The sequence below is a fragment of the Ailuropoda melanoleuca genome, chromosome 17, assembly GCF_002007445.2.
Source record: "Ailuropoda melanoleuca isolate Jingjing chromosome 17, ASM200744v2, whole genome shotgun sequence".
In the NCBI taxonomy this organism is placed as follows: domain Eukaryota; kingdom Metazoa; phylum Chordata; class Mammalia; order Carnivora; family Ursidae; genus Ailuropoda; species Ailuropoda melanoleuca.
This window is the reverse complement of record NC_048234.1, coordinates 2,874,401-2,898,499: the sequence shown is the minus strand read 5'-3', so window position 1 is coordinate 2,898,499 and position 24,099 is coordinate 2,874,401. Positions and strand designations below refer to the sequence as shown.

Sequence of the window (24,099 nt, the reverse complement as noted above, 5' to 3'; positions counted from 1 at the left end):
GAGTCTCACATCGGGCTCCCTGCCCCGCATGCATCTTCCTCTCCCACTCCCCCTGCTTGTGTTCCCTCTCTCGTTGGCTGTCTCTCTCTGTCAAATAAATAAACAAATAAAATCTTTAAAATAATAATAAAATAAATTACACCAATGAAGGGAGTCGGTGAGGGTGTGTAGATTCTGTATAACTTTCTCTGATCACTGCAGCTTAAATTCAACACTCCCTCCTAGGAACTATCAAAAGTAAACCCCAGGATATAAGGCATATCTTTGTGGATTTGGTAAATAGAGGGAGTCTTCCGAGTCGAGAAAATATTGAAAGCTAAAGGAATGATTAGGTTTGGGGCTTTAAGCTTTGACAGGTGTTCTAACAAGGGCGATCTTTTGGAGAATTTGTTATTTTGGTGGAACGGGAAGAAACATCTCTGCTGTAATCATGGGAAACAATCGCAAAGATTCACTTTATAAAGAATTTGGCACTGCAGTGTCCTGCATAATTAGTTTATGCAATAAGGAACAGAAAGCTTGCATCAAATGTGTGGTTGAATAAGGAGATAGCATAACTTGTAGAATCAAAGTCTTTATTTCCTGTTAAATGATGACAAGAACATTCTTTTTGTCTACAATGTTTATGCTACCTTGTTCCAAAAACAATTTGAAGCTGCTATAAGTTTAAAACAACTTAAAATGCCCCTTTCTCTTTACCTTAGTTTTAAACAAATTATAAATTTTCAATTGAAGTATAGTTGGCATGTAATACTGTATTACTTTCAAGTGAACAGCATTGTGAACCAACAATTATATAATTACGAAAGGCCTACCATGATCAGTGTAGTTGCCATATGTCATCACACACATTTATTAAATACTATTGACCATCTTCTCTATGCTGTACTTTTTTAAAAAATATTTTATTTACTTATTAGACAGAGAGAGATCACAGGTAGGCAGAGTAGCAGGCAAAGGGAGAAGCAGGCTCCCCACTGAGCAGAGCCCTCCATGGGACTCGATCCTGGGACTCGAACCCGGGACTCGAACCCAGGACTCTGGGATCATGACCTGAGCCCGAGGGCAGACGCTTAACTGACTAAGCCACCCAAGCCACCCCTATGCTGTACTTTTCATCCCTGTGGCTTGTAACTGTTAGTTTGTATCTTTTAAGCCCCTTCACCTCCTGTATCTCCCCATCCCCCTCACTTTACCTTTTTAATGTCCTGTCTTCCCCCCCATACACTGACTTCCTTGCATTTTTCACCACAGCGCCTTTGTGCTTACGGGGTTCCCCCATCCATTCTTTCTCTTCGATCCCCATCATTTGAATCTTTCATCTCTTCAATTCTTTACTATGTCACCTTTTCAGTAAGGCCTTCTGCATACAAGAGGGACACACTACCTCTTACATTCCCTAGTTCTCTTTCAATAGTACCTATAACTAATTGTCAACACTTTTTTTCTTTTTTTCTTTTTAACCTGTCAGCCTTCGTGTAGTGTCCTAGGATGCTAGCTCCATGATGGCAGGGATTTTTCTCTTTGCTCACTGCTGTATCTCTAGAGCCTGGAACAGGGCCTGGCACAGAGTTGCGTGAATTCTGTTCACTCGCTGGCTACTAAGCCGTGGAGTGAATGGTTGATTGAATTAGAAATAGCAAGAGGCTTTCATTATCTAATCCACATTTAGCACCAAGCTCTGTTCTAGGTACCAGGCTATAAAGATAAATAGAAAAAAAAAAAAAAAAGAATGGCGCTTCTAGGTACTCGTGGTGTAGTGGTGAGATAAATAATTACGGCAGGGAGCCAAAGCCAGAACGCAAGTATGAATGACGTGCTCAGGTCTCACCGAGAAGGCACGTCTCTCTGCTTGGCAACATCAGGGAGATGGAAAGATGCTTGGGAGCGACCAACCAGGCCGGCTGTGTACGAGCTCCGGAGCTCCCCCCGCCCCGCGCCCGTGCCAGGGACGCCAGACAGGAAGACATCGCGGAAGGAAGCGGGGCTGCCGGAGTCGGGGGGGCTGCCGCGGTGGCTGCGCACAGGGGTCCTGAGGACGCCGGTGGGAGGAGCCGGAGCGCGGCCGCGCCCACAGATGACGTCACCGAGCGGCCTTCCCGTGAGCCCTGGCGCGGCGGCTGTTCGCGGGCTCTCCCAGGGCGTAGCCTCGGGCGCATCATGGAGGCCAACCCGGCTCCGGCTCCCGACTCCGTGAGTGCGCTTCTGCGTCCCTCGTCCCCGTTTATCCTTCTTGTCCTGTTCCCCCCCGCTTGCTTCTTGGCCTCCCTGCCTCCCTGGCCGCGCCTGGCGAGGGGGGGGCCTCCGAGGCTGTTGTCCTTACAGCGTCGCGGGTTCTGCGAACGCATTTGTTGATGCCTGCGGCGCCAGCTGTGAGGCTTCGACAAGTCTCCGCCCCCTCTCCAGGCTCCAGCCCCGTGCGAAGCCGCGGGCGGGCTAATGGCGAGCGGTGGGGCCCCTGACGCAGCTGTAGGGAAAGGGATAACGGTAAACAAGGGAAGCGTCTGAGACCCGAAGTGCAAGTGGGGGTTAGCCAGGCAGAAAAGCGCTGAAAGAGGTTTCTAGGCGGAGGCAAACACACGTTCAAAGGCAAGAGAGAGAACAGGTACCTTTGGAAAAGCCTAGTTCAGTTGGGTGGTGGTGGAGGGGTAACGGCCGACAAGTCTCGTGAGTCTTGCTAAACAGCGACTTTAACCTGAGGATAATTGGGAGTTCCTGAGGGGTTTTAAGCAGAAGAGCGATTGGGTGAGATTTGAGATTTCGTTTCCTGAGGTAGCAGTGTTCAGGGTACCAGTTAGAAGGCTGTGGTTGGAAAACAGTGAGAGATAATGGTGACCTCGACCACGGCAGCAGTGTTTAGGTTGCAGAAGTGAGGACAGTAAAAAAATAATATTAAGGAGGGAAAGGAATGCGTTAAAGGAGGACTTCGGGTTTCAGGCTTGAATTATTTGGTTGAAGATGCTGTTTGCTGGTTAGTGAATGTTGGAAGAGGAGTGGGTTTTTGCTTTTGTTTTTGTTTTTAAAGGTCAGTGTTGGGATATGTGGTGGCAGTAGGTTGGCCAGGTGGAGAATCTGGTAGGCAGATGGATATAATCAGAGAGAGAGAGAGATCTCAACTAAAGTAGCTTCTATGAATAGCTAGTAAGGACATCCAGTGGCAGAGGTCACAGAGGGGAAAGTGTATAGTGTTCTCAAACTTCAGTTTATATCAGTATGATCTGGGGAACTTATTTAAAATACAGACTCTTGGGGCACGTGGTTGGCTCAGTGAGTTAAGCATCTGCCTTGGGCTCAAGTCATGATCCTAGGGTCCTGGGATCAAGGCCCACATCCGGCTCCCTGTTCAGTGGGGAGCCTGCTTCTCCCTCTCTCTTGCCCCCCGCAACTTGTGCTCTCTTTCACTCTCTCTCAAATAAATAAATAGAAAATCTTTAAGAAAATTAAATAAAATACAGGCTCCTGGAGCGCCTGGGTGGCTCAGTCGCTTAGGTGTCCCACTTTTGGTTTCGGCTCAGGTCATGATCTCAGGGTTCTGGAATCAAGCCCGGAGTCGGACTCCAAGCTCAGCCGGGAGTGCTTGAGATTCTCTCTCGGTCCCTGTGCCCCTCCCCCTGCTTGCGCACATGCGCTCACGCTCTCTCTCTCTCTAAGTAAATAAGTAAATCTTTAAAATACAGAGTCCTGGGTCCCCCACTCCTGCCAGGATTCTGATTCAGTAGATGAGATCCATGAATTCACATTTTTAACAAAACTTCGGGGATTCTGAGGCAGTGGCACCACTTTGAAAAACCGTAGTATTCCATGTGCCAAGTAGTGGGCAGGCCCTCAGGAGCTAGAGAGGAAGACAGTATGAGAGCCTGGGCGAGGCTCTCATTGTTTTGCTGAGGCAATGCTGAATGATGACCTGGTACTTTTTTTTTTTTTTTTTTAATTTAAAGATTTTATTTTTCAGCAGTCTGTACACTCAACAATGTGGGGCTCGAACTCACAACCCTGAGATCAAGAGTCGTGTATTCTACCGACTGAGCCAGCCAGATGCCCTGACCTAGTCCAGTTTTGACAACCATGAGCACGGGTGACAGTGTTTGGCTGAGGTGGAGTGAAGGTGAAGTTTAGTGGTAGAGCTATTCACAAGGACACTGAAGTCAATGGAACCTGAAGACAGGTCTCTGGAGCTGCTAAAGATTGAGTGAATGTGGAGGATTGACCAGAAGGCTAATAGAAGGGCATTGGAGGAACAGAGACAGAACTGTAACGGTTTAGCATTATCACTGGAGATCAAGAAGGATAAAGGTCCCACCCCTCAGGACTATTGAACGCTGTCAGAATTTTTTTTTAAAGATTTATTTATTTGTTTGTTTGTTTATTTATTTATTTGAGAGAGAAAGCACATGTGCTATGACGGGGGTGGGATAGGGGAACGGGGTAGCAGAGGGGAAAGGAAGAGAGAGTCTTAAGCCGACACAGGGTGGAGGTGAGGGGGGCTCAATCTCAGGACCCTGACTGAGATCAGGACACAAGCCAAAACCAAGAGTCGGATGCTTAACCAACTAAGCCACCCAGGCGCCCTTGTCAGAATTTTAAAATAAAGCAGCCTAACACTGGAAGTAGGCCAACCTGGTCCCCTTCTGTAGAGCTATCTGTATAGTGTGGCAACTCTGTGTCCAGAATGTGTGATAAGTATACAAAAGAGGCTCATGTCCTCCTTGGGAAGTCTACATCTCAGCTGAAGAAACGGAAGAGAAAACAAATCCAGTGGGATCGCATCTTACGTTGATTTAGCTCAGGGGAACTCAGATATATATACTGGAGTAAAAAAAAGAAATAATTAAAAATTGTACTCCACCTATTTTCTTTTTATTATTTATTTTTAAAGATTTCATTTATTTATTTGACAGAGACAGCGAGAGAGGGAACACAAGCAGGGGCAGAGGGAGAGAGAGAAGCAGGCTTCCCGCTGAGTGGGGAGCCCGATGCGGGGCTCAATCCCAGACCCCTGGGATCATGACCTGAGCCAAAGGCAGACGCTTAACGACTGAGCCACCCAAGTGCCCCGACCTATGTTCTTTTTAAATACTGTTTATAATTAGGCGTATTAACACTTACATATACATATTGCCGTATAGCATCGTGTCCTGTTTCTGAGCAACTTAAAGGATTTTTCAACTTGTTGGCTTTAGAACCACGCCCCACATAAGAGGGGATGCCACGGTGCTGTATATGGTGATCGTTGCTCTTTATGGAAGCAGGTGCAGGGTGCTGTGGGAGCTCCAGGAAGGGGGCATCAGGGTCAGAGAAGGGTTCATAGGGCAATATATATTCCAGTTGAGCATGTTAAGGATTGGTACGGGTCTGTTGGAGAAAGAGGTAGGACCACCCGCACAGCTCCGTGGTGTAGCCAGTTATCACGCGGTATTTCAAGTAGAAACAGGTAAGACCAAAGCTGGATGGCCAGCGGTGTGAGGAGTGACCGGACTAAGGCCTCTAAGGTTTCTTCCAAGTTCTAAACTCTAGTACTTGTTTATTTATATGCCCTCCGAATTTCTTTTTCTATTACTTTATTCCCAAAATTTTGTCAGTGGGCAGGGTGTCAGGAAGATGTTTTAACTAGATTCCCTTTCCTCAGGAGCAAGCCTGGCTTGAGGCTGCGCAGACCTTCATCCATGAGACCCTGTGTCCAGCTGGCAGCGAGCCTGATGTCCAGTTGACTCAGTCGGTAATTGACTGTGTGAAGACCACCTGGTTGTCCCAGGGAAAGAACCAGGGTTTTCCCCTGCCCCTCAGCTACAGGTAAGGAGAGGAGGGGTTCAGGAGGGGGTTAACTTTGGGAATGAAAAAGAAGGATTTAGAGTTAACCAGGGGAAAAAGAGAAGCATGAGGGGAAATGTGCTAAGGGGAGGAAAATGTGCTCGAACGCAACCCCTCTGCCAGGCTTTTCCGTCCTCCATCAAGCTTCCCTTTTCCGGTGAGTCTCCTAAATCAGCTGAAGTCAAGTTAGGGACAAGGAGAAGAGGGAGGAAGGGGGGAAAGACTGGAGTTTAAAGTCTTCTGAAGCTGTTGCGGTTTTTTGTTTTTGTTTTTTTTTAAACAACACTTCCGTTTCTGAAACTATTCAAGGTGATGTTAATAAAGTACCACAGGGGCGCCTGGGTGGCACAGCGGTTAAGCGTCTGCCTTCGGCTCAGGGCGTGATCCCAGCGTTGTGGGATCGAGCCCCACATCAGGCTCCTCCGTTATGAGCCTGCTTCTTCCTCTCCCACTCCCCCTGCTTGTGTTCCCTCTCTCGCTGGCTGTCTCTATCTCTGTCAAATAAATAAATAAAATCTTTAAAAAAAAAATAAAGTACCACAAGAAAAGGATTTCATGGCCAAATAAGTTTGACCGACACTGGGTATGATATGATAACCTTCTCTAGGAACCCTTCATAAGGCTCATTATAGTAAAGGCTCTGAAAGTCCTGTGACAAGAAAACCGTTTACCTCCTTAGAGAGGTAACCACTGTTTTGAATGTGGGGTGTATTTTTTTTTAAGTTTTTATTTTTATTTTATTATTATCTTTTTTTAGGGAGGGGGAGAGAGGGCAGGGAGGAGCAGAGGGAGAGGGAGAGAGAATCCTAAGCAGGCTCCACACCCAGTGGGAGCCTGACCCGGGGCTTGATCTCACAACGCTGAGATCATGACCTGAGCCAAAATCAAGAGTCGATGCTTAACCAACTGAGCCACTCATGCGCCCCTTAAGTTTTTATTTTAATTCCAGTTAGTTAACACATAGTGTTTTGGCTTAACATTTTAATTTAATTAAGTAATTGATTTATTTTTTCAAATATTTACTTAAATTCTAGTTAGTTAACACACTGTGCAATGTTGGTTTCAGGAGTAGAATTCAGTGATTCATAGCTTACATATAACACCCAGTGTTCACCATAACAAGTGCCCTCCTTAATCCCCATCACCCATCTAGCCCATTCCCCACCCTCCTCCCTCCATCACCCCTCAGTTTGTTCTCTATTGTTAAGAGTCTCTTACGGTTTATTTCCCTCTCTCTTCTTTTCCCCCCTTCCCATATATTCATCTGTTTTCTTTCTTAAATTCCACATGTGAGTGAGATCATATGGTACTTGTCTTTCTCTGTCTGACTTATTTCATTTAGCATAATACAGTCTAGCTCCATCCACGTCTTTGCAAATGGCAAGATTTCATTCTTTTTGATAGCTGAGTAATATTCCTCTATATGTGTGTGTGTGTGTGTGTGTGTGTGTGTGTGTGTTTACACAACATCTTTATCCATTCATCTGTCGGTGGACATCTGGGCTCTCTCTGCAGTTTGGCTGTTGTTGATAATACTGCTATAAACATTGGGGTGCTGGTGCTCATTTGAATCTGTATTTTTGTATCCTTTGGGTAAATACCTAGAAGTGCACTTCCTGAGTCATAGGATAGGTATTTCAAATGTGGGGTGAAGTAATCCCTTATCTTTCTGTTTTGTTGCACATGCGTCCATCCCTAAGCCGTGTAGCGTAGAGTTTTGCTTACCTTTTGGCTTTCTGTAAATAGCCCTGTGTCCCATACAGCCTCTGCAGTTTGCTTTTTGTGCTTCACCTGCTCCTGAGATTTACTCCTGTCAGGAGCTCTAGCTCATTATTCCAACTGCTGTGTGGTGTTCTGTGAGTGTACGGGTCACCGTTTATCCTCTAAGAATTAGAAGGCGCAAGCCTGTTTAGCTTTATTTAGTTAGGCATTTCCCAACCTCACACGCGCATGGGATACTTTTCCCTGGGCTTACACTGCGCATGGCACGGTGGCGTTCCCTCGGCCCCGCAGTCCCTCTCCGTCAGGAAAGACAAGGGATCTTTGCTGAGAACACAGCTTAATTGTGCTCTGTGTTACCCAAAACATCATTTTCAAAATTCCAAATACTTTTCTCATCCGCGGATGTTATAAACCAATGGTAACTAAAAATGCCACTTCAGCAGACTGTAATCCAGCTCCCTGCAGCCTCGGTGGCGAGAGTTAAAGCCCTCCACGCTCAGCAGCGCGCTTCCTGACCCCGTCCGTGGTCCGTGCTTGGTGCTCAGCTCGTAAAAACCTTAACATTTGCATATTTGCTTCAGTTCTTTTCTATAAGAAGTAAAATGTTACAGGTTTAGTGGAGTCTCCTCTGTGCTCCGTCCTGATCCGGCTGGTCGTTCCCTCCCCTTCTCTGGCAGCACCCACTGTGGACATGTGCCAAAGGACACGCAGGGCCGTGTACATCATGTCCTGGACGTTCCCACATCTGCTGTTTATCTTGTTACAAGAATGGTTTTTGTGTGTATTTGATGGGTAATAAATGATATCTTATTTTAATCCCAAAGTAATTTCTCTGGACACTCTTACCTGGGGGCTTTTTTCTTTTCGTCCTTTGTAATTCTTCTCATTCTCCTCCACTGGCTTCAGGTTTTCCTTCATTTCCTACACTCCTCCTCCACGTCCGTTAACTATTACAGTTAAATACGTTGTTTATGTAAACACAGAATGAAATCTCGTTAGAAAACTGTCCTGCCACATGGGACAGCAAGCTGCTTATGGATGAGTCGTGGTCGAGGAAGTTGTGATTGCCGTGAAGCCTCACGCAGCGGGGTTCGAGTCCTGCAGGTGACTGAGTATGTGCCTAGTGGCCCCCGTGATCACAGTCTAATCAAAGAAAGATCCAGATCTCTTAAGATTCTGGCATTACTAGAATAGTGGAAAGTGGTAAGTCGGAAACTGTTAGGAAAGGTTCCTGAAAGGGAACTTCTTAAAGATTCTTCTTTTTCTTTTCTTTTTTTTTTTTAAGATTTTTAGTTATTTGTCAGAGAGAGAGAGAGTCCAAGCAGGGGGAGCGGCAGGCAGAGCAGGCAGAACAGAGGGAGAAGCAGGCTCCCCACTGATCAGGGAGCCCAATGCAGGACTCGGAACCCCGGGATCATGACCTGAGCCGAAGGCAGTCGCTTAACTGATTGAGCCAGGCATCCCCCTCAAAAATCAATCAGTCAGTCAGTCAATCAATAAAGTGATAAAAGTAAACTAGACAGCACGATGTGTTGAAGCGAGGAGTCTAAAGAATGGTGGGTGAGGCTAGAATAGGAATTATTTGACGGGTGTAAAGATTTTATTCATCCATGTTTCCCTTCTTTGTGGAGTGCCTGCTGTGTGCCAGGCAGTGTGCTAGGCATTAAAAGTTGGAGATGAGTGACAAATGCAAGAATTTGAGGTTCTCACCTTCCGTTTCCTGACCTAGATCCTGAAGAATCTGGGACAAGTGACCCCTGTCCTTACTGTTTTATGTCCTGAAGGTGCCTAGGAGAAAGAAACCTCTCTCCAGCTGCTTTGTCCTGGGCTTTTAGCAAAGTAGAGAAATACAGGGAAAGAACATGGACTTTTGAGTGAGACACTCCTGGCTTTGCCACCCACACCACCGTGTACCTGGCCTCTCGAAGTTTCCTCATTGGTGGTGTTTACAGGGGTTTTTGGTGAAGCTTCATTACTGAGCGTGAACGGACCCAATATCGTGTGTGCATAGCAGGGACTCAACACATGCTAGTCTCCGCCTTTACCTTTTGTATTGCCCAAAGCCTTTGGGGAAAGAATGAAACAGATGTGGAAGGGGGGTGGGCCACCCAGGACAGTGTTCCTACCTGTTAGGGCTCTCACGGGGGTGATGTCCGTGAGTTTAATGAGGAGGGTAAGCTGTGACGGTTTGTACCTTTATCCTTTCTTTTCTGCTCAGAAGACCGTGAAAAGGGAGGTGTGTGGAGTGGCGGGATTACAGATGTGACTCCGTCACAACTTTGATAAATTCACTGTCACTACATTCTCAGTGCCGCACCGTGCCGTTGGTAGTGACAGCAGTGTTGCGACACTTGCCTGGAGAAAGGCTGATCTCAAGCATCTTTTGAGATTTGGGAGCTCGTGATACGGACTCCTCAGCTCCTGCTTCCCCGCCGGTCTCGAGTTCTGTGATTCCCAGACTAGGAAGGAAGCCTGGCTGGGGCCACTGAGGTTGAGCCACTGGCACCTAGCAGCCCCATCGGGGTTCTCTGTGGAGCTGAGAGCTGAGATGCTGTCAGGAGAGCTGAGTGTGGTCGGTGTTCTCCCCACGCTCACCCCCAGGCCACTGGTGCACTCCTCCTTTCTCTGGGTCCTCTTTGTGGCACCGCGTTGTTCGAAGTATCACTCAGCACTGACCTTCCTCCCTCCTTAGCTTCTCCCCAGTCCTTGGACCCAGACCTCATGCTCATCTCCTTAGGCTCTTTGCCCTAAAGTTCTTGCCCTTTAGTCAAACTCCTCTCTTAGTCTCTGTTTTCCATTGACCTTTCCTTGGGATCTTGGGGGACTGTTTGCAGTTGAGGGTAGTTTCCTAGGCTTGGATGCAGCTTTGCAGGACCTCTGCTCCCTTCCCTCTGCAGCTTTGTCTCAGTACAGGACCTCAAGACCCACCAGAACCTCCCATGCTGTAGCCACCTGTCCTGGAGCAGTAGTGCGTACGAGGCTTGGGCCCAAGAGGCTGGACCAAATGGGACCCCCCTACCCCGAGAGCAGCTCTTACTCCTAGGGACACTCACAGACCTGTCGGGGGACTTGGAACAAGAGTCCAGGAAAGGAGACCTCTATGTGAAAGATAACACTGGTGTCCTGACCTGTGAGGTGAGTAGGAAGGCGGAGGTCAGATGTCTCAGATCCTCACAAGGATGGTCTCTAGGGACCGAGGCAATTAAGTCTCTAAGGGAAGAAGGGTGGAGGAGGGTGGGTGGGACGCTAGGGTCTGGGTTAACCGTTGCTCTTTGTCTTTTCTAGCTCATAGATCTGGACCTGTCTTGGTTAGGCCATCTCTTCCTGTTCCCCAATTGGAGTTACCTCCCTCCTGCCAGGTGGAATTCTTCAGGGGAAGGACACTTGGAGCTCTTGAGTGCCCCTGTGCCAGTGTGCCCCTCGACCACCAGTCCTGGTCCTCCCACCCCTCTCCCTGTTCTCTACCCAGAGACTGCTTCCCGCCTGCTCAGACATAGGTAATCCTTCCCTGTCTAGGGGAGGACAGAGTGTGGCGAAATTGGGAGGAGGGTGGTTGGCCAGTGGGAGGAGGGAGGGAAAGGTCCTGAGAACAGTGCAGGGGAAGTGTTCCCACCCGAGTCAAGGAAACGATGGGGCCTCTCCCAGATGTTGAGTGCGAGTCTTCGAGAAAAGTTTGCCTTTTCCAAGGTCAGGAAGAGTTCAAAGGATGTCTTTGGAATAACAGCTTTGGGCTAGGGGAATTTTAAATTACTGCAAGATAGGGCAGAAGGGAAGGCATTTGTGGGGGAAAGGGAAATAAAAATGCCTTTTCCCGCTCGTCTTTCCTCCTTAGAGGCAAGCTCAGAGGCGTGCAGCCGAACCTGGCTGGGAAGCTGGTTCGAGTGAGCGCTCTGGTGAGGAGTCAGAAGAAAGCTCACTTTGTCCTGTCTCTCGGCAGCGGCTCCTCCCCAGCTGGCAGCCATGTGTCCGTCGTCGTGCAGGTGAGGATTGGGGTCAAATCGGGGGTCGTGGAGGTGTGGAGGAGTTGTCAGGATTCTTAGCAGGAAAGGTGAACATCAGAGCAGGGGCCGCGGGAGGGAGGCCAGCTGGGGGAAGGGGGTGCTGTTTCCTGGGACAGGGCTGTTGCCGGAGGGGTCCAGGTGGCTCTCACTCCTGAACACAGGAAGTAGGGAACACAGTTTTCTGCTGTTCGTTTCATCTGAATAAACAACTTCCATATCATGTGTGACTATTTCAAAACCTGTTGGAATCACTTGTTTTTCCGCTGCATTAGCGGGATGACGAAGAAAATTATTCCGCTCAGCACCGTTAAGCCATCGAGTATGTGCACTTTTTAAAAAACTGGCTACTTTATCACTCACTCTTTTCCATCAACTGGTACAATTTTAGAATCATTAATTTTTACGCTGTTATCTAATGACTTACATAATTATCTGAATAATGTTTCAAAAGCATTCAAAACAAAGGATAAAAAGACTCTCAGATGCATATCAGAAAGGGGAACTCTGACATTTATCAGCGCTGTTAGAATTCTTGTGTCTGTGCATCATAAGCTTGAGTGACAGTGATTAGCGGGTGAGGGAGCTGAAAATGCTGAAACTAAAAATGCTCGGGAGCTGCCCCAGTTTCTGGTCTTGTTTCTCCTCTCAGCCTAGAGAGGAGCTTCTGTATTTTCTTTACATTAGACTTTCACGTCTCCTCGAGCCCAGTGGAAATGCTGCTCAGGGTGGAGTTGGCTCAGGGGAGAAGCGATCTTGCTGTGTCTGTAGGCTGCTGCAGACATACTGGAGACATACTGTCACCCTAGATGAGCCCAGGGAATCTCTTCTGTGATGGAGGAGCTGAGATCATCATCTCTTGAAAATGAAGGACTGGACTTGAGAAAAAGTTCAGGGTGACTGCCGTGCTAGGCAGTCGGGGGTGAGAGGCTGCTGCTGAGCAGTGGCCAGGGCCCCGCCGGAGAGGGCTTGGCGCTGGGGTGACGTGGCTCTGCCCTGCTCAGGTAGGGCTCTTGTCTCCAGAGAGGAGTGGAGAACACGGAGCGGTGGCCATCTGCTGTGGTGGCCTCGGGACGCAGGGGGGCCAGACGGACGGGGCTTGGGGTGTGCATTCAGATCCTGGCGTTCAGACAGAGGAAGGGAAGGGACGCCTGAGTACAGGAGGAGGGGTCGTGCTGTTGGCCGTCCTGGTGAGACGGACAAGCGCAGGGAACGGGGCAGGGCGGTGGGGGACGAGCAGGAGCACCGCTGCGCACCAGCTCCTTGAGGCAAACCGCGGGCGGCCACTGGCGCTGCACCAGCGGGAGCCGTCAGGCGGCTCTCAGCAGCACCCTGAGGAGGGGTGGCGGCCGAGGCCTGACTGGCGGCGCTCTCCTGGTTCTAGGGTGGAGGTGGAGTCTGTGAGGCTCGAGTGGCCTGAGTCGGCGGGTTTGAAGCCCCTGCGAACGGCCGCGTGCTGTGTGGGGCCTGTGGGAGGAGCGCGCCCCAGAAGCTTGTTAGGTTTCGGAACCGTCTTTCTTCCCCTTGTGCTTAAATTTCTCGACAAGCCTCTTCTGCAGCCCGTGGTGATTTTATTTCCGTACTTCGACGGTTCTCATTCTCCTGTCAAATCCAGTCTTCAGCAGGTCATTGCTGGGTTTTCCCATCTTCTTGGCTCTCCCATCTTGTGTCCTGCAGCTCCCAGGAATGCTCTCTCGCCGTCCTGGCCGATGTTCTCACTGCCTTGCTCATCCTGAGTTCTGAACGCTTTTATGTTGCTGCCTCCTGCTGGGATCACCCCTCCCTCCCTCTCCTCTCCACTCTGACAGACCAGAGACACCCTTCAAGACCCCGTGCGGGCTCCGCTTCTTCTGCTAGGTCTTCCCGCTCATTCCCACCCATCCTGACCTCTCTGTCCCCGAAACCTTGCCCAGTACGTGGTGCGGGTTCTGGTGCTTGATCGTATGTTCTGCGTCATCGTGTGAGCTTGCATCTGTGTTCCCCGGTGGCTTGAGATGTCTTGGGAGAGAGGGACCAGTCCGTTGTGTTCTCCTTCACGTCTGTCCCAGTACTGAGTACATACGTACCCCACATGTATTGGTTAAGTAAACGAAGGTGGTTTGTATCTTGTGGGGTGGGACGGGGAAATGCAAAAGCCACGAGTTTTGGGTGGAATGTTTCTGTATCTTGGAGGAAGTTTTAGAGACAGTTTGCATCTTGAGGGGGGGATTGGGAAATACCTGGCATCTCCTGTGAGAGGGAGGTGATCCAGAACGTTAAGATAGGATTGTCAGACAGGGCGCATGGAGAGGCCAGGCAGAACTCACGAGGAGCGGGTCGTTGAGGTCAGATCATGATGGGAAGAGACCCTGGCAGAGGGGCGGTGTCATGGGAAGCGTCTCATGTGCCGTGTTGCCTGCCCCTGCACAAGCCAGATCCCTGCCCAGCTGGTGTGGCACCGAGCCCTTTGGGCTGGTAGGTCCTATGTGCTGACAGCGCTGCGAGTCGTCAGGATCCGTGGGCACTGCTATCGCGTGTGGACGACCAGTCCCTCCTCTCATTTGCTGCCACTGAAACCAGAATGTGTGCGTGAGCTGGAACTGGAGCTGGACGGGCCCCTCTTGGAGGCTGACCCCGCGCCCAGCAGCTCCCAGGACGGGGACAGAGAACCAGCTCTTATCCGCCACTCTACACTCTTATCCTACACGGTGAGTGAAAAGGAGAGATCCGAGAGTTCGGGGAGGGGGGGGGGCAGGGGTGCGGGTCTCCGGAGAGGGAGGAAAGAGGGGTGAACTGGACCTTCGGCCTCTCCACAGGGAAAGGTCACTGGCGTGCTGAGTCAGCCGGCCGGCCTCTATGAGGTGGACGGGCAGCTGGCCCTCTGCCTCGCCTACCAGCAGTTCCACAGCCTCAGGAAGGTTGTGCGGCCCGGAGTCTCCCTGGAGGTACGTGAGGCGTCAGGCCGGGGCACAAAGGCCCTCTCGGCGGCTCCTCCTACCTTCACGGGCGGGTTCACACCGGCAGCAGCAACAATCTAAGGACCAGGCGTGTGTTGGACCGTGGGGGCTGCGTACTCAGTGCCAGGAATGATTTGGGTGGGAGCTCAGATCAGGAAGGAGGAGAGGCTGGGGCACCGGGAGCATCTCCTTTATGGAAGGGCTTCCCACTGGAGGAGAGGCTGCAGCCGAATCTCAGGTGTGGGGCCAGGACAGTCTCCGGCGGCCGGTAAGTAGGGGGTGCCACACCTGCCAGGAGCTTCCTGGCCCACAGGAGAGCTGAGGGGAGCTCGTGGGAGATGAAGGCTTCCCACAGCGGGAGTGCGTTGTGCGGAAAGTGGGGTGGGGGTGCTGGAAGGAAATGCCGTGTATGGGAGCAGTGGTGTTTCGGTGGGCACCAGGCAGCGGGAAACCGCAGGTAACTCCCAGCGATCATTGAGTTGAGGGCTTCATCCCTGCGTTTTCATTTTTTCTGCTTTTCTCCAGCTCCAGGATGTTCACCTCCTGCAGTCAGTGGGTGGAGGAACAAGAAGGCCGGTGCTTGCCCCCTGCCTCCACGGCGCCATTCTCCTTCGGGGCTTCTCTTGTCAGAAGCCCGAGAATCAGTCTTTCTACCAGGCCCAGGGGGCCTCCCTGTTTGAGCAGCTGATATGGGAACGCCAGTTAGGCCTTCCCCTGTACCTGTGGGCTACCAGGGCCCTGGAGGAGCTGGCCTGCAAGTGAGGAGGACGGGGGTCAGGGCCGGGGGCTGGCGGGACTAGGGGTCAGGGGAGCAGGATCCTGCAAGAGGCACCCCCCTTCGGGGGACATGAGTGCTTCTCTTCGTGGCCCAGGCTCTGTCCCCACATGCTGAGACACCACCAGCTCCTGCAGCACTCCTCTCCGGGGAACCCCAGCCCAGGACTGCAGCTCCTGGCCCCCGTCCTGGACGTTCTGGCGCCACCAGGCAGCACGCGTCGGAATGCACACAAGGAGATCCTCGAGGAGCCGCATCATTGCCCCCTGCAGAAGGTATGCGCGTGTGGAAGCGTGGGCAGCAGAGCTCGTGTCCTGCAGGATCCACGGCCGCACGCTCTGATTTCTCTTCCGTCCCCCACAGTACACGCGGCTGCAGACCCCCTGTTCTTTCCCTACTCTGGCCACCCTGAAAGAGGAGGGGCGGTGCAGGGCCTGGGCTGCCTTTGACCCTAAGACCCTCCTGCCCCTCCCGGAGTCTTCTCATCTGACCAGCTGCCAGCTCAACCAGCGTGTGTCCTGGTCCTGGCTCTCTCTGCTGCCTGCTACCTCCCACCCAGCCCAGGTAGGTGGGGCACCAGCGGCGCGCAGGCTCCTCTGTTGGTCCCCCTCACTGCCGCTACCGTAGTCCTTCCCCATCCCCTTGGCTGCACCAGCCTCTAACTAGACCGCTCCGTCTCTTCTCACCTCGTGTGTTCTCCCTGCGGCACACAGGGAAAGTCTGGGCTCACAGAGCTGTCTTGCTGTAAATCCTTATCTGGTTCCTCCCAGAGCACGTGAGATAAAGCGCAGGGTCCTTACAGTACCCTGAGGTCCCTGCGGTCTCCTAGATCTAACCTCAATTTGTACACTTTCTCCCCCGCCACTAAACGTGTGAGCGCATGGGTGTTCTTTCCATGTCCGTCCTCCGCACTCCAGCATAAGTCCTTTGAGGTCAGAGACTACGTCTTTTGTCCACTCTGTAGCTAATGTTTCACATGGTGTCTGGGACATAGTAGCCGCTGAGTATTTGTTGAACAAATACTCGATACGTTGTCCTTCGTCTCCCTGCAGATTTTGATTGGGGTTCTGGCGGCTTCATCTCATAAAGGCTGTCTGCAGCTTCGGGACAAAAGTGGTTCCCTCCCCTGCCTAATCCTGGCCAAGCACTGTCAGCCCATCACTGACTCGCGATTCATAGGTTTGGAGTTTGGAAGTAGAGAGAAGGGGCGGGTTTGGAAGGTCTCAGAACAGTAGGGTTAGGGACGAGGCACCCGCTGGGATGTTCTTGAGGTGCTGAAGTGGCAAGTTTGGGGACAAGCCTGGGACCCTGGTATTGGCAGAGAAAAGGAGCGAGGGTTTCTCGAGCCAGGACGCCGACCCCCGGCTGGTGTCCAGCACAGTCTAGTCCCCTGCAGCGTTCATTTCTCCCACCAGAGCTTCGGCTGTGCACACCAGCAGGACACGTCTTAGTTTGGGCTTACTGAGCTGTATGGACAGGAGAATTCCTGTAAAGGAAAGTTTCTTAGATCAAGGAACAGGCGTTTTGGGGTTTGTGAGAAAGTGGAACTGAGCCTTTCAGCCTAGAAGGCCAGGGGCAGGATTGGACGCATGGCTGGGACAGTTTTTCCCTTGGAGATGCCATCCCTCTGAGGCGGGGGTCGGGTCTGGACCTTCATGTCATGTTAGGGGAGCAGCTCCGGCCTGGGATGGGTGGTGAGACCTGCGGGGTGGTCTGCTTCACTGCCCATCCCGCAGCCGTGTCCTCTTGCCGAAGTGGAAAACTTCTCTCTCCAGGCTGCTTGGTGCGGACAGAGAAGTTCCAGTTGGTCATAGAGAGGAACGTCAGAAGCAACTTCCCTTCCTATAAGGAGCTGAACATGACAGGCTTCATCCAGAAGCAGCAGGCCAGGTTGGCTTCCTGGGGTCGTGGCCACCCCCTGAGTCTCTGAGGGGAAGGGAAGGGCCTGGTGCCGGCGGTGGAATGCGGGGGCCCACGATGCCCAGTGCGTGTATCGCTAAGAAACCTCCTTGTCTCTCCCAACAGAGTCTATATCCAGTTCTTCCTGGCCGATGCCCTGATCCTGCCTGTGCCCAGACCCTTGCTTCACTCAGCCACCTCCCTCACACCTCAGGCAGAGCCCACCCTCCCAGACGGCCCCCACGTAGAACAGAGCCGACTCTTCTTGCTGTCCCACAAGGAGGCACTGATGAAGAGGAACTTTTGTGTCCCCCCAGGAGCTAATCCAGAGGTGCCCAAGCCCATCCTTAGTTTCTGCGTATCAGGAAGCTGGCTTGGGGGCACCCAGAGGAAGGATGGGACTGCATGGGGCCCACCCGAGCCCAAAGGAGATGAGAACAAGGATCAGAAGGTAAACTGGGACTGCAGGGACCCGGGGCCTGACGTCTTGTGGCCCTAGCTCCTGTCTGGGACCCCAGCACCTGCCTCTGTCCTTTCCTCCCTCCCAGGTTCTCTTAGTCTTCCGTGGCTCCTCTGTCCGCTGGTTCGAGCTCCTGCACCCAGGTTACGTGTACCGACTTGTGGCTCCTGGCCCTCCTGTGAGTGCCCCACTTGGTCCTTCATTCACCCTGCCCCACAAAGCTTTTATGGCTTGGGGTCTAGAGAAGGAGTGCCAGTGCCTGGCTACTGTCCAGGTCTCTAGAGGAAGGGTGGATTTAAGTCAGATGGAAGGCCTGTCTGAATCTAGACCACTTCCCTCACCAGCCTCGGGGAAGAAAATACAATCAGGTCTTAGTATTTTGTGAGCCTGCCTCTGGAGCAGGGCACACGCAGAGAGTTGTGTTCCTGTTCCCGGCAGACCCCGCTGCTGTTCGAGGAGGGCGGGCCATCCTGCATCCCACAGCGTGCTTTGGAGTTGGCTGGCTGTGCGTCCTGCCTCACTGTGCAGGACGAGTGGACTCTGGAACTCGAGAGCGGCCCGGACTTCCCGGCTGGGCCGGACACCAGCAAGGCCCTGCCCAAGACCTCGCTGGACGACCTTCTCAGTGGCAAGTAAATGTCTGCCGGCTTCTCCAGCTCCCACGGCTGCGCTCTCCCGCCGGGGAGGGGTTTGGCGAACAGTGTGCTGCCCGCCACGGCGCGCGTGTCTTTGGCGAGATTTGGCTTCTAGAGGAGTGATGGCCCCGTGAGCTGGAAGCTGTGTTTCATGCCTGAGTTTTCCCCTAGCGCCTTAGTGCTCTGAAAAGATCATGAGCAAGCTTTCTCACAATTAAGGAAAAGCTGTGGTGGCAGCGAAAGGAAAACAAAACAAAAAACAGAACAAAAAAACCATTAAAAAAAGGAACGAAGCTGAAATCTATAGGGAAGGGCCTCTAGCGCAAGCAGCCGCTGGCTCCTGGCTTCAGGAACAACTTTCTGTCCTTTCGGGGCAGCTGCCAGTGCAGACGAAGAAGCCACAGGTTTCTCCCTGTGGTTAAAAAAAACAAAACAAAACAAAAAACCCTGCTGGATGGTATGTGTAATTTTACAAAACCGGTCTCGAGTAGAAAGGATTGTTTTCAAGGGCCCCGATCGGCAGGCGTGGGCGCGAGCGCCAGTGCGTCAGCCTGCCTGCCGTGGGCCACCGGAGCCCGGGAGGTGCGCTTGCGAGCGCAGACCTGCCGTCTGCTGGACTCGCTGCGAGGTCTCTGCTTCCGCTGCTGTGGAGGTTTGAGGGATCGGCCACAGCTCTGTTTTTCCCATAAGCCCTGTTACCTTTTTTTCTTTTTAAGATTTCCGTATTTGAGAGAGCGCGTGCGTGCTCCCACGAGCAGGGGGAGGTGCAGAGGGAGAGAGGATCTGAGGACAGACTCCCTGCCGAGCCCAGAGCCCACTGCGGGGCTCCGTCTCACGACCCTGAGATCATGACCTGAGCCAAAAATCGAGAGTCAGATGCTTTACGTGACTGCGCCACCCAGGCGCCCACCCCGGTCCTTTTAGTGCGAGACGGCACACAGGGCAAGGCCTTTTTAGGACCTTATAGATGATGTTCTAGCAGATACTTTAGCCTTTTTTTGTCCTCAGAGCCCTTTCCAGTCTCTGCTTTCTTACGCCTCTGTTATCGCTGTATTTCTGTGACCCTACAGCTCCAGCGATTCCCTGGTGTCCTTCTCAGCTGAGATTTTGTCGCGGACCCTGTGCGAGCCATTGCCGGCCCCTTTCTGGGCAAAGCCTGGTAATGATGCCCCCTTGCGGGAAGGGGTGAAATAGAGGGATGGGGCTCTGGGGTCCCGGCAGATGCCCCTGACCCCTCCCCTTGGCTCCTGCAGGCGGCTCTCGGACCTCGAGAGCGTCCGTGAAGCTGACCGTGGCCGTGGAGGCTGCTGACTGCCAGTCCCGCCCGCACTTAGACATCTATATCAAAGAGCCACACTTGCCTCCCCCACTGGGACTCCTGCCGGGAGCCCGCGTCCACTTCAGCCAGCTGGAGAAGAAGATTTCCAGGTGAAGATCTGCGAGGCTGGTCGGCCTCCTCTCCCCACCGCTCCCACCCTGACCTCCCTCCGGGCTGCTGCGCCTTCTCTTTGACGTGACTTCATGTGTAGTCTGGCGTATATGCCCTCAGCCCTCGCGAGATGTTCCACACGTTCCTTTCCTCGCTCTTCCCTCTGCTTAGGCCAGGGTGCAGCCCGCCGGGGGGTGGGGGGAGGTCTAAGCCTGGGATCCCATGCCAGCTCCTGCCTCCAGTTGACTTCTTTCTGCTCCTCTTCACTCTGCCTCCTGCACTTGCAGATGCCACAATATTTACTGTTGTTTCCGGCCATCCACTTACCTGCAGGTCCTGAGTTTTCCCCCCGAGACCACAATCAGGTCAGTGCCCCAGGCCCCACTCCCCACACTTCACAGCCTCGCAGCCACAGCCTGCACGTGGGCCTGGCTCTGGGATTGTTGCCATAACTAGTGTTCTTCCCTGCTGGTAGAACATGTTGAGTGGGAAGGATCTCCTCTGCCCCAATAAAAATGCCTGAATCTTAGTATTTTACCCAGAAAGATGTAGTGTTCTAGGCTTTTCAGCCTCGTGGGGAAGGCTTTTCAGTCTAAAATGCAGACCTCTTTCTTGGCTACCATCTTGGTTCAAGCCTGAGAAATAGTGGATGGTCAGAGGGTCAGGATTCAGAATGAGCCGTGAGGCTTCCCAGAGAGTATGGAACCGGCTCCTGTCCCCATCCCTGTGCCTGCCCAGTCCTTCCAGACATAGCCCGCTTTGAGAATGCTGTCGGCTGTTGCTTGACTCCTGTCTCTCTCTCTCTAGTGCTCCCCTGCCCCACATCTTCTTGGCTGAACTTCTGCAGGGTGGCCGGGCCCCCTTCCAGGCCAGTGCCTCTTGCCATATCGTTTCTGTCTTCAGCCTTCAGCTCCTGTGGGTGTGTGCTCACTGTACCAGTCTCTGCCCCCAGGTATGGGAGGGGACAGGCTGAGCTGGGTGCAGGGTGCCAGACGGGTGTGAGGGGACCCAGAGCATTTTTCCAACCACTCTCTTCATCCCAGGGAAGGTGTACTCGTCAGGGCTCCACCTGCCCCACACAGACATCCGTAAGCCAGGCCAGCATCAGGTGAGAGCCCAAGGTGGGCACCCGTTGCGCCATCTCTTTCCCTGTCACGTGACTTGGTCTGCCGGCCTGTTGGTGTAATTCCTGGCTTGTGGGAATGGCTTCGTAAGTCTTTGAGGGTGAATGGGTTCAAGTCAAATGAGTTAAGATGGGAAGTGGTGGGGAGGGAGGCACGTTGGGGCCACCCGGCCACCTGGGTCTGCTGTGGAAGTTTCTGTTTCTCCGTGGCCCCTCCTTCCCCCAGGCTCCTGGTGGAGGATGGGACGGCCGAAGCCGTGGTGACCTGTAGGAATCATCACGTGGCGACAGCACTAGGACTGTGTCCCAGTGAGTGGACCTCCCTCCTAGAGTCTGTCCGAGGGCCAGGGAAAGTGGCCTTGCAATTTACGGGTCCTGGAGCCCAGCCTGAGGTGAGATGTGGCTGGGAGATGGGGCCTTGAAACCCAGATTCCTAAGGGTTTGGTAGAGGGTTCTGAAGAAAAAAAAAAAATGGAGTTCTGATTAATCCTCAGTTTCCCCTTCTAGTCCTCAGCCAAGGTGGATGAGCCCTTGACCCTCTTCCTCCGGACACTGTGTACCAGCTTTTCTGTCCTCCGCCCTGTCGTGCTTTCTTTTGAGCTTGAGAGGAAACCCACCATGGTCACCCCGTTAGGTATGGGAGAGGGAGGGGGTATGTGGATAGAGAGGGTCCCAGGAGGAAGAGGACATGGGATCAATCGGTGGAAGGGTTTCCGAAGTCGGGAAGGAGAACGGGTTGGGGGTTGGGGGGCAATCCACATGCCTAGGACATGCGCTTTCCTCTCGTCCCATCTCAGAGCCACCTCGGCTACAGCGGTTCCAGTGTGGGGAGCTGACTCTTCTGACCCGTGTGAATCCCAAGATCCGACTGTCCTGCCTTTCTATCCAGGAGCCCAAGCACCCCAGCTCCCTGGGAGCCTTTTCTTTGTCCTGCTAACCTGGACGGCAGCCGGGACCTGCTGGGAGCCATGAGGCCCCGGCCCGTCTCCTCCCCCTCGTTGTACCCTTAACCTGTTCTGTGATGGCACCAGATCCCCGAATTGACAAACCGCCACCGTTCTGTGACGTGTCCTTCCCATTCTGGTGCCAGCCTGCCTGGAAATTGTTGAAATGTTGATAGCCCCTCTCTGGTTGGGGTCAAGGCAGTGGCCCCACAGGGGGCCCTGAGCACCTGGGTTCTGCCTTCGGAGGGTGTTTGTGGCAGACCCCTTGGCCCGCAATAAAGCTATGGTGATGTATCTCCTTGTGCTTCTCTCGGGGTCCCAGGCCTCCTGATCTCCTGGCAGCCAGCCCGTGGCTTGGCTCTTGTTCGTTGCTAGTGCCGAATTCCGTTTGGAGAGGGGCTTCTGGTCCAGCAATTATACCAAGAGGCCTTAAAGGGAGGAAACTGGGGAGTGGAGGGCAAGGTAGACACCATGGCCAGATGGTGTCAGTCGGCAAGGCTGGGCCCCGGGAAGTCCAGCATGCCAGCCTGGGGTGTCGGGAAGACCCAGACAGGTATGGGGAGGGGAGCACCAAGCACTAGGAGGGGCCTGGGAGGAAGCTAGGGCGCTTGTGCTGGGGAGCCCGAATCAGTGCTGTGGGCTTCTCCCCGGCCAGGCCCGAGGCAGATCCGGGATCAAAAACCTCGAGACTGCCAGGAATTCCGGAATCCGAACCCACAGAATCAGGAGTTGCAGGAGCATTTGTGGGCGATGATGCGTTTGGCTGGTGTTCTGTTTTCTTTCCTGGGAGCTGCTCGCTAGCCGGAGAGGTACAGCTGAGTCACACCTCTTGGAGACGCGTTCCTTCCTGGCCGTTACGGATCAGTTCCAGTTTGCATTTGGGAAGCCTTTGGATCGCAATTTTGTTGTTATTGGAGTGGTCTTGCCTATATTTTACTGATACGTATGTAGAGATCGAGGGAGAGACGTTTTGCAGCTGGCCGGTTAGCTCAGTTGGTTAGAGCGTGGTGCTAATAACGCCAAGGTCGCGGGTTCGATCCCCGTACGGGCCACACGCGGTGCTTTTTCGTTTTTTTTTTTTTAGTGCGCCCCTGATGTTTACAACCCAGAACTTTCTGCGCGGAGCCATTTGACTTTTGATCACAGACGACATCAGACCCACCGCTTCTCAAACCTAAATTGCTAGCACACTCCCAAGGCTTGGGAGGGAGGTCCCCAGGCTGGGGCGCAGGGAAGCTTCCCCGGGGGCGCGTTGTTGCAGGCGGAGGGAGACAGAACAAGCTCCGCGACGAGGAGCCCAGAGAGGCGGGGCGGGCGCTGGGCGGGGCGGGCGGTTCCGAGTTTCCCCAGTGCTTCCGGCCGGGCGGCTCTCCCGGCTCTGGACCCCAAGTAGTGTTGGGGGTGGAGTGTCTGTAGGGCACCAGAACTAAGAAAGGCTAAGAAGGAGACCTCCCATTTCGGCGGTGTAGTCGTGGCCGAGTGGTTAAGGCGATGGACTAGAAATCCATTGGGGTCTCCCCGCGCAGGTTCGAATCCTGCCGACTACGCATGCTTTTTCTTCTCCGACGTCGTGTCCAGGGTCGGACACTGATCCCGCAGAAAATCGGGTCTCAGGAGTCCTGCCCGTGGGGCTTCCCCAACCGAGCGCTTCTGCCGAAGGTTGAGATCTTTGGTTTATTCCTTTCGGCATTGTGGGGACCCCACGGGTGGGTGTGTTATGCCAAATCCAGTTGCTTTACTACTTGCAGAATTTAGTTTTAGAGGAATCGGAAGTGGCCGTGGCGGGGCCCCGAGTGCTATATTCCTATAGTGCAGCTCCGGAAGCATCTCGAGTATCTTTGGCGCCGTGGCTTAGTTGGTTAAAGCGCCTGTCTAGTAAACAGGAGATCCTGGGTTCGAATCCCAGCGGTGCCTTTATTCGACCTTATAAGATTCTTTGTGTTTTGTCGCTTAATCTATATTCCCTAGTGAATTAAGGAAGTGTTTTTAGACTGGAGGAGCAAGGGTTCCTGTTCCACCCTCAGAGCGCCCAGGTTTCCAGCAGAGAGGAGCTGCCAGTCCTTGGAGACCACCGCTCCAAAAGCTGACCCCCAGACAACCCCTTCGTTTTCCTTTGCGCACCGGCTGTGGTGCCGGGGCGTGCACCCGGATGGGCTACCCCAAAACCCGCTGGAGGACGTCCACGGCGTCTGAGTCGGTCTGTTTTGTTTGGCTCTTCATTATATGTCTTTGGTTTGGGGCCTCAAAATTGTGTATGTATATATGTTTTTTATTTTTTTATTAAAAAGAATTTTGGGGGGGTGTAGTTCCTTCACCTGTACTTACCTTCATCGGTCTCTACTAGCTGGCCGTCAGAGTTAGGAGCTGGCA

The 24,099-nt window shown here is 52.7% G+C and overlaps 1 protein-coding gene and 3 non-coding genes across 4 annotated transcripts; all 4 read left to right on the top strand.

Annotated features, from left to right (window-relative positions):
* The first annotated feature begins 1,854 nt into the window (after positions 1–1,854).
* On the top strand, positions 1,855–22,023 carry CTC1 (CST telomere replication complex component 1). Its single transcript, XM_002921167.4, has 23 exons — positions 1,855–2,193; positions 5,627–5,790; positions 10,428–10,665; positions 10,816–11,027; positions 11,363–11,510; positions 13,943–14,215; positions 14,324–14,452; positions 14,990–15,222; positions 15,337–15,514; positions 15,603–15,803; positions 16,292–16,418; positions 17,015–17,129; positions 17,265–17,589; positions 17,687–17,776; positions 18,037–18,230; positions 19,304–19,392; positions 19,487–19,661; positions 19,950–20,027; positions 20,470–20,614; positions 20,706–20,770; positions 21,012–21,177; positions 21,293–21,419; positions 21,583–22,023. Exons 1-23 carry the CDS (start codon positions 1,870–1,872, stop codon positions 21,720–21,722), a joined length of 3,936 nt encoding a protein of 1,311 aa, XP_002921213.3. The 5' UTR covers positions 1,855–1,869; the 3' UTR covers positions 21,723–22,023.
* A 684-nt stretch (positions 22,024–22,707) lies between these two features.
* On the top strand, positions 22,708–22,781 carry TRNAI-AAU. The gene has a single exon. It is a non-coding gene; the product is annotated as a tRNA-Ile (tRNA).
* Positions 22,782–23,194: 413 nt separating this feature from the next.
* Positions 23,195–23,276, top strand: TRNAS-AGA. Its single transcript has one exon. It is a non-coding gene; the product is annotated as a tRNA-Ser (tRNA).
* A 293-nt stretch (positions 23,277–23,569) lies between these two features.
* TRNAT-AGU lies at positions 23,570–23,643 on the top strand. Its single transcript has one exon. It is a non-coding gene; the product is annotated as a tRNA-Thr (tRNA).
* Positions 23,644–24,099: the final 456 nt, after the last annotated feature.